Below are 14,013 nucleotides of genomic sequence, written 5' to 3' on the forward strand. Positions count from 1 at the left end.
CATTCAAATAAAATTATATTCAAATTACTAACATCTGTACCCACAAACTTTAAACTCAAATTTAAACTTTATACATACAAAATTTTTATATATAAACTTTTGACACGTAAACTTTTTATATAGAAACTTTATGCAGATATAAATTTCAAAACAAAATTAAAACAAATTCGAAAATAAAAAATCTTAAATTTCAATTGGGCCAAAAGCCCAAAACTAGCTAGCCCGGTAGAAAGTAGCACACATGGGCACACATCAATCGGTAGAAAAAAATGACCTAGCGTGATCACTCTAAAAAATGGGTAATTAAAAAGAGAGACAGTTAGCAAAGCCCTTATTTAAGCACCCCCCCACTGAGTCCTGATTCCAACAAGATCCACCGCGCGCAAAGACCCTCTGTTAGCTGTATACGTACGTACTCGGCGACCTGTACGTGCCGCTGCGAGCAATGGAGTGTGAGACCGGTGTCAACGGCTCAGGGCCGCGCGGCAGCGACCCCTTGTACTGGGGCAAGGCGGCAGAGGGTGTTGCGGGGAGCCACCTCGAGGAGGTGAAGAGGATGGTGGTTGAGTACCGCGCGCCGCTGGTGAAGATCGACGGCGCCATGCTCAGCGTCGCCAAGGTGGCAGCCGTCGCCGGCGAGGCCGCCCGGGTGCAGGTGGTGCTGGACGAATCCGCACGACCCCGCCTGGAGGCTAGCCGCGAGTGGGTTTTCGAAAGCACCATGAATGGCACCGACACGTACGGCGTCACCACCGGCTTCGGGGGTGCCGCCCACCGCCGCACCAAGGAGTTCGCCGCGCTCCAGAAAGAGCTGATCCGGTACGACTTTAATTAGCTGTACACTACTAGTATACTTGAGTATTTTATTTTATACTACTAATTGCTCACTGTCACAAGCTATATATAATGCTAGTAATTAATTCGTTCATTGGGTGGGTGGTTCTGAATGAAAATCAAATACTTCATTAAAGATACCTCAACGCCGGCGTCTTTGGAGCCAGCCGCAGCGACGGCTACACGCTGCCGACGGAGGTCACGCGCGCAGCCATGCTCGTGCGCATCAACACCCTCACCCAGGGCTACTCGGGCATCCGCTTCGAGATCCTCGAGGCCATCGCCAAGCTGCTCAACGCCAACGTTACGCCGTGCCTGCCGCTCCGGGGCACCATCACCGCGTCCGGCGACCTGGTCCCTCTGTCCTACATCGCCGGCCTAATCACCGGCCGCCACAACTCCGCGGCGGTGGCCCCGGACGGCACCAAGGTGGACGCCGCCGAGGCATTCAGGATGGCCGGCATCGAGCACGGGTTCTTCGCGTTGCAGCCCAAGGAAGGGCTCGCCATCGTCAACGGCACGGCCGTGGGCTCCGGCCTCGCGGCGATCGTGCTCTTCGAGGCCAACGTCCTCGCCGTCCTTGCCGAGGTCCTCTCGGCGGTGTACTGCGAGGTAATGGCCGGCAATCCGGAGTACACCGACCACCTCATCCACGCGCTGAAGCACCACCCTGGACAGATCGAAGCTGCGGCCATCATGGAGCACATACTGGAAGGCAGCTCCTACATGAAGAAGCTTGCCAAGGACAAGGAGCAGGGCCAGGGCGAGCTTGACCGGCTGACGAAGCTGAAGCAGGACAGGTACGCCATCCGCACGGCGCCGCAGTGGCTCGGCCCGCAGGTCGAGGTCATCCGCTTCGCCACCAAGTCCATCGAGCGGGAGATCAACTCCGTCAACGACAACCCGGTCATCGACGTCGCCCGCCGCAAGGCGCTCCACGGCGGCAACTTCCAGGGCACTCCCGTCGGGGTGTCCATGGACAACACTCGTCTCGCCATCGCTGCCATCGGCAGGCTCATGTTCTCGCAGTTCTCCGAGCTCGTCAGTAGCTTCTACAGCAACGGCCTTCCCTCCAACCTGTCCGGCGGGCGCAACCCGAGCTTGGACTACGGTTTCAATGGCGCCGAGGTCGCCATGGCGTCCTACTGCTCTGAGCTCCAGTTCCTCGCCAACCCGGTGACCAACCATGTGCAGACCGCGGAGCAGCACAACCAGAGCGTCAACTCTCTCGGCCTCATCTCCTCCAGGATGACTGCAGAGGCCGTCACCATCCTGAAGCTCATGTCCTCTACTTTCCTCATCGCACTGTGCCAGGCCGTCGACCTGCGCCAACTCGAGGAGAGCATCAAGGCCGCTGTTAACAAGTGCGTGACGAATGTCGCCAAGAAATCCCTGACCCTGGCCATGGACGACGACGACCATCTGCTAGCGCTGCTCGGCGCTGCTATCGACCGCGTGGCGGTGTTCACGTACGCAGAAGACCCATGCAGATCCAGCTTGCCACTCATGCAGAAGCTCCGCGCGGTGCTCATGGAGCATGCGCTGGCCAATAACGGTGACATCCTCCTGGCCAAGGTGGCTGAGTTCGAGCAGCAGCTCCGCGCGGTGCTCCCCGACGAGGTGGAGGCCGCACGCGCCGCTGTAGAGAGCGGCACGGCCCCGAACAGGATCTCCGACTGCCGCTCGTACCCGCTGTACAGGTTCGTGCGCAAGGAGCTCGGCGCCGAGTACCTGACCGGCGAGAAGACGCGGTCTCCCGGGGAGGAGGTGGACAAGGTGGTGATCGCCATGAACCAGCACAAGCACATCCATCCACTGCTGGAGTGCCTCAGCGAGTGGAAAGGCGCGCCCCTGCCACTTAGCTGAACTACACATCATAAGAGAAGATGAGGTATTATCTAAAAAAAGAGAGAAGATGAGGTATTAATTACGGATGAAAAAGCAAAACTACTATCCGGAAAACTAATTTAATCACTCGACGAAATCATATGCCCTCGTTATTTATATGTCACCTATATATTTATAATAAAATTTAGAAAAATTTGAGAAGAACATGTAAATTTAAATTCAACTTCTATATCTCGTAACGAAAAAAACAAATTAAACCACAACTAGTTAATGTATATTCATAGTCAAATTTGTTTTTTTCGTTCCGAGATATAGAAGTTGAATTTGAACTTACATGTTTACGGAATGATATATCACATATTAATACATCTTAATTTTTTTTAATTTTTTTCATAACAATTTAAGTGACATGTAAATAACGAGAGTACATCCCCTCGAGGGATCAAAATCCACTTCCGTACTATCCTACTATACACAATAATTCACACGGCGGGGCATGACTAAAGAATAGGCTGGACTATATATAAATGTTTGAGCACTTATAATCATGGTGTACTTGTGTCTTACATTAAGAAAGCTTATATGTAAATAAAAGTCATTTTAAGCATTATCTGTCTATATCTATTAATATATCGATCTATTTGTCTTATAATCTCAAACCACACTAGAAGTTTAGTTCGACATGCAAGTCATCCAAAACAGCAACTCACTAGCACATGTAATTATGGTATCATACAAGTTATGGGAAACTATTTTGATCCCTCGAGGAGATGTCCCTTCGTTGTTTGCATGTCGCTTAAATGGTTATGAAAAAATTAAAAAAAATAAGAAGATATATTAACATGCGATATAACACTCTGCAAACATGCGAGTTCAAATTCTCGTAACAGAAAAACAAATTAATCCGCAGCTAGTTAATGTATATTCATAGTCAAATTGTTTTTCTTGTTGAGTTGTAGAAGTTGAATTTGAACTTGCATGTTTGTGGAGTGATATATTACATGTTAATACATATTCTCAAATTTTTTCAATTTTTTCATAACCATTTGAGTGACACGTAAACAATGATAACAATGAGGGATATCCCCTCAAGGGATCAAACGAGGGGGGTATCACATCAGCAAGTTACGTCATTCACTAACCTGCATTTATTTGTCTACATCAGCATACCATATAATGCACTAAAATTCATTGGTGATACCCACGATAACGCGTGAAGTATGCTTCTACTTATACTACCTCCGTCCTCCAATATAAGAAATTTTGATATTTTGTTTGCACTGTTTGACCACTCGTCTTATTCAAAAAAATTTGTGCAAATATAAAAAACGAAAAGTTATGCTTAAAATACTTTGGATAATAAAGTAAGTCACAAATAAAATAAATAATAATTCCAATTTTTTTGAATAAGATGAATGGTCAAACAGTGCAAGCAAAATATCAAAATCCCTTATATTAGGGGACAGAGGGAGTACTAACGAAAAAGCCCATCGATTTTCTTGTTTTACAGCGTGAACCTAATTCGTGATTTTTCTCTTCTTCCCATGAAATATACGTCATTACGAAGGGCCGAAACGCAAAATAACACCTCAGGGGTACTGTTCGTGGGGGACTGTGGCCGAATTACGTGTGAAGTGCAGGGCTTTTGTGGACACCCCGAGTATTATACTATCCAGTGTCCAACGCGACCACCACATACTATTGGAGGAGTAGGATCCATACACGCATAAATAGCCACTCATCCTCAATGTGTCCATGATCACGGTTGACACCTTCTGCTATAATAACCGGAATGCCGAGTAATGATCACAAGAGATAACCATAAGATAGCTTGCCAGGCTACTCTGTCATATGCCCGTCAACCACACGAAGGCGGCGACCAGAAAACAAGGCATACCCGAATGCCTCGATCCAAAGCGCTATCCCCAATTATCTCAAGCGATCAAAACGCGTTACTCGTGCTCAGCTAGTCCCCAGGAATGCGACTAGCCTCACACTTTCATTGCAAGCAATTGGAAGATCATCACAAGTGCATAAAGAGGGGTCAAGTATAGCAATTATCTGGTACAGAATAGGGTCGTCCCATCTAACAGCACACAAGTAGTAGCGGAAGATTCAAACAAAAGCCAAAAGTACAAAACAAAAGACGATGGTGCCACAACCCCACAAAGGCAAACCAACCAGGCAAGAGCCAAGCTGAAGATAGCAGAAGATCATTCGCTGCCCTCGCCGCCGCCGGCAGAACAGTGACCACACAGGAAGCACAATTCTACGCCGGAGTCCTCACCTGAAAGCAGCGAAGCCGGGTTAAGTACAAAATTGTACTCGCGAGTCTTACCCTATATATATATATATATATATATATATATATATATATATATATATATATTTGCATAAAGCCAATTTTATTAAGCAGATATAAGTGGAAGAGATAACACAATAAACTGATTAGCAACATTATAAAATTCTGGACAGCAAGCAAATTAATCTGAAAGGTACAAGTAAATGAGCCCAAACGGCGCTCACAGCATCCACCATGGAACTACCAAAGTCTATATCATCATGGCACAACCTGCCAACATCACCATCAAACATAAATCCACCAAAATAACCCAAGTTTGATGCTAACATAACTGAGGCACACATCAAGCATTGTCCATAACCGTGGACACGGCTATTCGAATAGATTATACTCTGATCAGATGTGTACAACTGTATCCACACGAGATGAACAAGGATCAAATGCCGCCCACCACACAGGTGCGACCTACAAGTGATTCAAGCTCATCACATGTCCTTTCCTAGCCCCACCCCAACCATTTAAACCACACCGGGGCCCCCGACGACTCAGTCACGTGCGTGTGATGTGACTAAGGCGGGCTCACCACGCGGGAGATACACCCTGCCATACCTCGGCCAACCAGGCACTCCGCGGATCCCAAATCCTCACGTTTCTCTGATGGGCGTAAATGATCACAGTAGGTCTAGTAATCAAACAAGCCGGTCCCATGATACGGCATGTGGTAAGTACGTAGGGTGCTTGAATAGACGTCAAAATGTTCAGTCCTTAACGACCCAGACGGAGCTACTGCATCAGGGGAAACATACCTCCCATCATCGCCCTACCACCCGTCCAAGTCAATCATATTTCATCAACCATTATTTAATGTAAGTGCTCCAGTTTTAGCCCATTAACCAAGTTGTCCATATCCCATAATTAACAAAATTGTCTAGCCATATAGTTGTATCCCCACTAAGCAAAACTAAGCATAATGAATAAAACATCCCAACTATTCCCAACCAGGAGAGTAATAGGTATATGGCAGCTATATATAACTAAGGTAAATGCACCAATTAATTATACCATGTCACCCAAAACTATTAACTAAGCAAATGCATACACACACACACACACACACACACACACACACACACACACACACACACACACACACACAAATATAGATATATATATATATATATATATATATATATATATATATATATATATATATAATAGATTCGCAACCAAAGGAATTTAAGTAAAACATGGGTGCTAGATGCTTAGGTGCTCGCCTTGTTGCTGCAGATAATCACACTCAATCTCAGGTTCTTGCTCCACGTTACTCCGAAACTTCTAAATCTACCGATAAAAGACAAATATGCAAATAAGATTCAAATAAACATGCATATGCAACATGCTATATAAATTGATAGATAAATACAGTGGGCAGCGTACAAGTTGACATAAAAACTACATTTGCTGCTCTAGCTTAGGAGATACACAACTAACCAGCCATATACACTAAAATGGCAACTTTTGAAAATAAAACAAACAGACCCAACCATATACTGATATTTTTAGCAACCTTACATGAATAAAACTTATATCACACCAAGGAGCCAAATTCACTGGTTCTAATACAATTTGAATCACCCATTTTAGACTTGGAATGAAGTAACTATGCGCGTTGACTTAATGTGACAAATGGAACTGCTACTGGCTGCCCCTTAGCAGAAATTTGATTTCATAGCTTACAATTGAAAGAAATGATATAGGTGCATAAGCTATGTGGTGGGATAATTGATTTAGTTCAGTAATTATTGGCACATGAATTTAGTGTAATTACATTGTAACTCCAGTTATCTCTTTCTCAGATATTACCAAGTGACTTTAGTTCCATCCTCCTCTGAATATCCCCATGCTTCTTGCTAATTAACAATCTACCTAAAGCACCAAGAACAGTGTTCCTAGAATTTTGCAACTACTAGCTATTGGTGGCGGAGTTCAGTGGCAAAGCAATCTTTGTGAGGTCCTTTTGTGTGAGAGAAAACAAATTGCTGAGGTGCTGAAAAATCTCACCAAAGGATGAGGTGCAGCAGGCTGGCCCTAATTTTCTTAGGGACGACAAACTCAACAATGACTCGGATCACTAATGCAAATCACCATGATCCACTGATGGCTAGAGAAGGATAGGTGTGAGCTCATTTATATCCTACATTTGGTGAGGTTGCAGTGACTGGTACACGGGTTTACCGGAGAAGGGTATCAAACTATCAATATAGAAAGAGCACGATCAAGTAGTACAAGGAAGAACAATACAAAACTCACCTTGCGCTACTTGCAGGACAAAAGCACCGTGAGTACTTGATCCTAAAGCTAAGAACATAAATCTACAGGAGGTAGAGACATGAGAACTCACCAAAACAGAGGAACTCAAAGGAAACATGGGTTATTGTTGCCGGAGTGGAGATATATGAATTGTAGCTGCTCTTTGCTCTCAAGATTTGAATCGGTGGCCCATAGGGAGGGGGAGAAAGAAGGGATTGTCAGCATTATAGGAACTCAAGTAGGGAACCATGGATGTGGAAAGAACTTACCAACACAGAAAAGAAACGTGTCATCCAACTGCTGCAACCTCGCAGCCTGCAGCTCCTTGCTGTTCCTCCTTCCCGATCTCCCTCAAATGGCCATGCATGTGCAAGATATTTGGATGGATGGAAAACCTAGAGCCCCAGGGATCCAAAGGTGTGACATGCAGGGTTTGGTTTTGGATGTTTGAAGAAGATTTTGGAGGAGAAAGTGGGGAGGGAGGTCAACCTAAGGAAGAACGTAAAGTGGCTGGCAATGGAAAGGGAGGAGGAGGAAGATGAAGGGTTTTTCTTGCTGTCTTAAGTTCCTGAGGTGTGGTTGCACGCCCAAGAGGTGGTCTAGGAGATATGGAGTGGGCCCAGGTCAGTGACATGTGGGGCCAAGTCGAACTGGGCCCGTAGGACAGATAAAGCAAGGTTAGAAACATAGGTACACAATGAAATTAGTGAATTTTCAAGAATTTTCTCTCTCTCCTTCTTGGTTAACTAGTTTGACCTAGCTACAAGAATTCCAAAAAAGGGTGATCTGGTGTGTGTATAGCTTGAGTTACCTAGTTTCCATTTTTCAAAGTTTCACTCAAAAATTCGAAATATTTTAATTCTAGCAAAAAGGTGAAAAGGGGTATGCTGAGAACTAAATTGAATTTCAATGAGGTCAAAACTAAGTGTAAAAATTTTAGAAAAATTATATTAACTCATGATAAATAATCTAGTATTTGAATAAATTATAAAACCTATATTCTTCTGATCAATTTTTAAGCACATCTAGGAGTTGCTTCATTTTCCTGATTAGGTTTCTAATTAATCACTGTGACAATACTTGACTGGTATATTTGAGGTAGTAAAAAGGGTGATAAAATGATGAAACCTTTACAGTAGTCATCTTAGGTTGTCTAATTGACATGAGGACCTTCATGGAATTTTATGTTGCTTAGATTTGTTATAGAGTATCTATGTTCATTTAACATGTACCAATTAGCCAAACAAAGAAAATCATTTAAGCCAATAAATTGGACTACACTACAACCAGGTACACAAGCATACAATCACTAGTTACTCAATCTACTAGCCAAAAGCTATGCGTGATAGGGTAGATTATCAAATAAGCGAAATATGAGTTACAAAATTACCGATTGGTCATTCATTATAGTTAAATAAAAAAGGTTTCAACTTGGCTTAAAAGCTAAAAGGGAGAAAAAGAATGGTGGATCTTCGTGAATTATTTGGTATTGAGTTGGCTTAGTCTCTTATATTCTCGTTCCATTCGTGCAAGGAAAAATATTGGTGAGTAGGTCTTTAGTTGTGTTGGTGAATTTTATTAGCGTCAAAGCACTCTGGAAAATTGAATGAGACTTCCTTAACCCAGCAACTTAGATTTCGCCACCAAGGTTATAGGGTTATTTTGTTTTCCGGAAAAAAATGCTTTCCCTATAATGGTAGCTAAAGATTGACATCATCCCAAACAAAAGTCTAGCAAAAGGTTTAAATTTCTAGCCATTTTAAACATAAGAATCATCTGAAGAAATTTTTTTTTCAAGAAAGTTTTTGAAATTCCTATAATTTTATCAGAAACATAACATATGACACGTTTAACTACTAATTAAATTTTTAGGTTGTTAGAGTTTTTTTTCGCAAAATGACCATCCGGACACTATAGGACTATAGCAAAACTCGTATGTGGCGTCGCTCCTCGCCTGCCCCTTCTGCCAGGGTTAATATTTGTCGATATACGTGAATACTTAAGTTCAAAATAATATATCATGCACATAATTAAATAAATGAATAAAAAATGCCAATGTCTATGAGATACACATGAGACCACATGCAGTGGGCGGGCAGCGTGTCGAGCAGTTTTATAGTTTTATATTAGTCCCAGCTCCCAACGCATGTTTTACCGGTGACTTCTGCGTCGTTTCGTCTCACATGTGATTTCCTGGCCGGCACATACATGAACATACGCTCCTTCCGTGTCTCTCTTTTTTTAAAATTTATTTTTTTCTTATTCTTTTGTTTTCTTTTTATTTTCCCCTTATTCTTTCCTTTTTTTTCCCATTGTTTGAGGGTTAAAACAGTAGGGGAAGCTCCTACTGCACATTTTATTAAAAGCACCAATATACAAGGGGGGGTACAACAGGAGGGAAAGAAAGAAAGAAGAAAAAGACGGCCTAAAAGGCAAGCTAATTAAGATATGCTGTTAATCCATTATTAAAGGTTTTTCTGTCTCCTTTACTCTATGCATATGCAGAGTAAACTCATCCTTGAAATCAGCCTTCCATTTGCCAAAGTTTGCTTGAATACTGTTGAAGATCAAGTCGTTTCGTCTACTCCAGATATGCCAGCAACATATTGTCAAAACTTCCATAAAAAAGGGATGAGGGAAGTTCCTATACGTTGCAATGATAATGGTCATGAAATTCAGGTTTAGATCCCAATTTATACCGAGGATATGCCAACATTGCTAGGCAAAGGGGCAAGCAAAGAAGAGATGAAGAGAGTCTTCTGTGATTGAGTTGTTGCATGTAACACATGAAGCTCCACCTTGGGTATTGAAATGTTTTCGTTGCAGCAACTCTTTAGTGTTTAATCTGTCCAATAAAAGTAACCAAAGAAACACTTTCAACTTGAGTGTGCATTTGCTTTTCCAGATAAGAGTCAAGGGAATTTCAGATTGAATATGGGTGAAAAACAGGTCATAGACACTTTTCGATTGATATTGAGGTGAGTTCCGTCCATTGATCTTCCATATGATTTGAATTTAAGGTTTGCAGAGTGCTGGAAAGAAGGTGCCATTCCTGAATTGCTTGGATGGGGAGTGGAGTATAAAAGACCTCTTGTAAGACCTTTTTTTTCCATTGTTTGTTTACATATGTGATGTTCATGATATATTTTTGTTTATTCACACTATCTATAAGATGGTCTAGGATGTATTTTGAGATGTTAATGTAGTATAAGCAGAATTTTCCATAACGTGTCTTTCATTATTCACATAGTATGTTGGTGAGGTTATATGGTATATTTTAGGTCATTTAAGTAGTATCTATGTGATGTTCTTTTGCTTACTTTTCTCTATTATGTAGACTTTTTCCATTTTATTATTTTCCCCTTATGTTTTCTTCTATCTTTAATTAATTCTTTTTTTATTTAAGTGATTCATATATTTTATTTTTATATATATTTCATAGCATTAGTTATTAATTTTTATTTCTATTTTCTTCTTCATTATTTTACTCTACTTAATTATTTTATTTAATTTTAAATTTTAATTTTTTTTATTTTCAACCGTTCCAAGTCCATGGAGGCGACATGGAGCATGGTGTTGGCAAACCGCTGTTTTTCGATGGGTCGAACTACCCATATTGGAAAATCCGCAGGTTGCATATCTCCAGGGCCTTGGCTCACAGGTTTGGGAGATCTTTATAGACGACAAGACTTACGTGGTCCTTGAGGTTCGCATAGGATATATACAGATCGAGTCTCTTTCTGCACGGCGGCGATTGAGGGTATCACGTAGGTCGACAGGTTGCCGGCGGCGGGGTGAACAAGGCTGCTCAGCACGGCGCTCTCGATGCGATGCCTGTTGGCGGGTGAGTGAACAGAACGCTCCTGATGATCCCTGCCCTCATGATGTGATCTCGAGCCTGCTATGCTGAGACTTGGCTGATGATAATCTTGAGATCGGAGAGGTGGAACCCGACTGTCTATAGGCGTGCGGATGCTCCCCAAGCTGACTGGAACCATTGCAACAATCATTGTCTTCGTCTGATTAAGTATGTTGGCGACGTTGTCCGGCGGCGCCGCTGTTAGAAGGGTATCCAAAAGTGTAATCGCAGCGACCGCATTCTGTTGCGGGGTGCGGAAAACTTGTGTGCCATCAATATCTTGCTGGCCAATCAATTCCCGTGCTCGGCGCCTAGACGCTAAGGCACGTTGTCTTCGCTTCTCAACTTCCCGAGTCAGTCGGTCATGCTCCTGCTGCTCACGCAGCAGTCTTGCTTGCTCCTGTGTTTGTCGTTCCTGCTCCAATCTGAGTCGTTCGGCTTCTTGTCGTGTCCACTGTTCATTAGCTTCGTGAGCGAGGTGCTGTTCCTCGGTCTCGTTGTCAGCCATGAAAATGCCCAAAAAGAGTGGAGTGTAGTCGTCCTCATAGTTGTCGTCGAAGTCTTCATCAAGATCATCGAAGTCGTCAAAGTTGTTGAAGTCGTAGTCGTAGTCGAAGTCACCGTAGTCGATAATCTCAGTCGGATGACAGGAGTCGACGCTGGGAGAGCTGAGGTAATCTTCTAATTCTTCCGTGGAAACGGATCCGAGTTGTTGGAGAATTACGCCGACTTCCCTGGAGCCAGATCGGACCGAGGTCAAAACCGGGTTAGATCTGGACCAACGGGGAGAAGGCGCCCTCGAAGTGAAAATGGCAGCGAGATCATCCGGTAGCCGCATCAAGATTGATGGTAGACTGCTCCGTCTTGATCTGGTTGCGAAGAAGAAGTCGACGAATCCCCGTCCGAGTGGTTTGAAGCCAACTCAGACGAGAGAGTCTTGGAGTAGATCTCTGCCGAGTCCGAGAGACCGAACGGGGTAGAGATGGCATCTCCTACCGACTGGTTCGAATCCGAGTTGAGAAGAGAAATCTTGCCAAAGCTGTTCATATTTTATCATCTAATAACTATAAAAACAGTAATCATAACATTTTTTCAAATAAAATGAATGGTTAAACATTGGAGATAAATAGTGTAAAACTGTACTTATTTTAGGACGGAGGGAGTAGTTACGTATATTACTAGATAGGAAAAGTCTCTGGATCGATCGAATTGTCCGATAAAAGCTAGACAAAGGTATCGACTGATCGTTGGATCCAACGAACTGGTTTAGTAACTTTCTTTCTTTTTTTTTTCAGATGGTACTCTTAATTAATTCGAATTTTCTGTGTCTGAATTATTCTTACTTTTGCTGCGGCAAAAGGATTGAATAATTGAGACCCAAATCGATCGATGGAACGAACATGGCGTGAGACGCAGATCACACTAGTTTTTTTTATAATGGAAATGTGTTACTCCGGCCTCTGCCCATAGGCACACAGCCAAAAAATGAAATAAACAGAAAAGAACTTAAAAAAGGTGAGATGGGATAAACCCCTAACTTCTACTGATAATATGATCTACTAAAATAATATTTTTAAAAATCACGTAGATTCTATCATAAAATTCTGTAGATACTACGCCATCCAAGCATATCGCACTTGTAGGAAAGATCGCACTAGTAGGAAGAGGAGAAAAAATGTGTGGCAAATGGAGTGAGTAATTGAGTGGTTTTGCTGCATGATTAAGCAGCCGGCGAATGGTTTGATCTCTGGAGGTGACGCATGCTCGAATGGATGATCCTTTTCTGGCTGCTGCGCCTTTTTTGCTCGTAGAGTATTTCTTTTGTTCGTGCATGTATGACTGCTTTTGCTTGGTCCCTTTTGAAGAATGACGTGTTTTGAAGCGTGCATAGAGTATTTTTTGAAGGGTTCAGGCCATCCACAATGGTTCCCTCGACCCGTGCCGTCGCAAACGGCCGTTTGCCTCCCATCCCCTTTTCAGCGTGAGTCGTCTCCCATGCTAGGAATGCGGCGCCAAGCAGAGAAACGCGGCTCTTTGCAAAGAGAGACCGCTTTTCACAGAGACACGACCCTCGCCCCTGGGAGGAGACCCACTGCAGACTCCCGTCTCCTCGCCGCTCCCCCAAATCCCCCTCCTACCCTCGCCTCTCTCCCACAGCACCGCCTGCTCATCGATCCGCTCCACCGGCCGCCATCGCGACGGCGGGGAGGAGCTCGGCGGCCTTGAAGAGGAGGAGGGCGAGCCAGTCGTCGGCGAGGCGATCCGCGAGGCGGCGCTAGGCGGGGGTGCCGGGGGCGGCGGAGTCGTCGGCGAGGCGACCCGTGAGGCGGCACGGGGCAGTGGAGTCTGGGGTCGGCGACGGCGACGACTGGAGGGAGAGAGGGGAGCGGGAGGAGGGCGACCGGGCGCTGACCTCGCCGGCAAGCCGCCGCCGTCGCTGCCCGAGGCCAGATCCGGCAAGCCCAGGCCGGATCTGGGCCACCCCACCGCCACTCCGACGGCGACCCTCGATGGTGACGGCCCTCAATGGCGACGACCCTCGACGCGACGGCGACGACCCCGCTGCGGAGGGAAGGGGATTTGGCAATTGACGTCGTCGGCCACTTCGCGTGCCCATCGCCGTCAGCCACCCCGCGCGCCCGTCGCCGTCGGCCACCCCGCGCGCCCGTCGCCGTCGGCCACCTCGCGCGGCGCTCGCCGTTCGCCACCGTGCCTCGTTCGACCGAGAGAGAGAGGGGGAGATCGGAAGAGGAGGAGACGGTGGGTGGAGGAGACGAGAAAATGTGAGAAAGAGGAGAGGAAGAGGTTGCTAGGCTAGTGGACTGATGAGGGGTATGGGTGGAATTTTTGTACTAGGCTA

At 44.8% G+C, this 14,013-nt stretch overlaps 1 protein-coding gene across 1 annotated transcript; it reads left to right on the forward strand.

Moving 5' to 3' along the window:
- Nucleotides 1-445: 445 nt before the first annotated feature.
- LOC4351235 (phenylalanine ammonia-lyase) lies at nt 446-2,700 on the forward strand. The gene is made up of 2 exons (XM_015760458.3): nt 446-819; nt 972-2,700. The coding sequence occupies exons 1-2, from the start codon at nt 446-448 to the stop codon at nt 2,698-2,700; spliced, it is 2,103 nt and encodes a 700-aa protein (XP_015615944.1).
- Nucleotides 2,701-14,013: the final 11,313 nt, after the last annotated feature.

Source organism: Oryza sativa, chromosome 11, assembly GCF_034140825.1.
Source record: "Oryza sativa Japonica Group chromosome 11, ASM3414082v1".
Lineage (NCBI taxonomy): Eukaryota > Viridiplantae > Streptophyta > Magnoliopsida > Poales > Poaceae > Oryza > Oryza sativa.

Excerpts from the sequence above, each read along its gene's own strand:
- LOC4351235 (XM_015760458.3), top strand. The coding sequence starts at position 446 with ATGGAGTGTGAGACCGGTGTCAACGGCTCAGGGCCGCGCGGCAGCGAC. Across the intron at positions 820-971 it reads CTCCAGAAAGAGCTGATCCG|ATACCTCAACGCCGGCGTCT; the intron begins GTACGACTTTAA and ends ACTTCATTAAAG.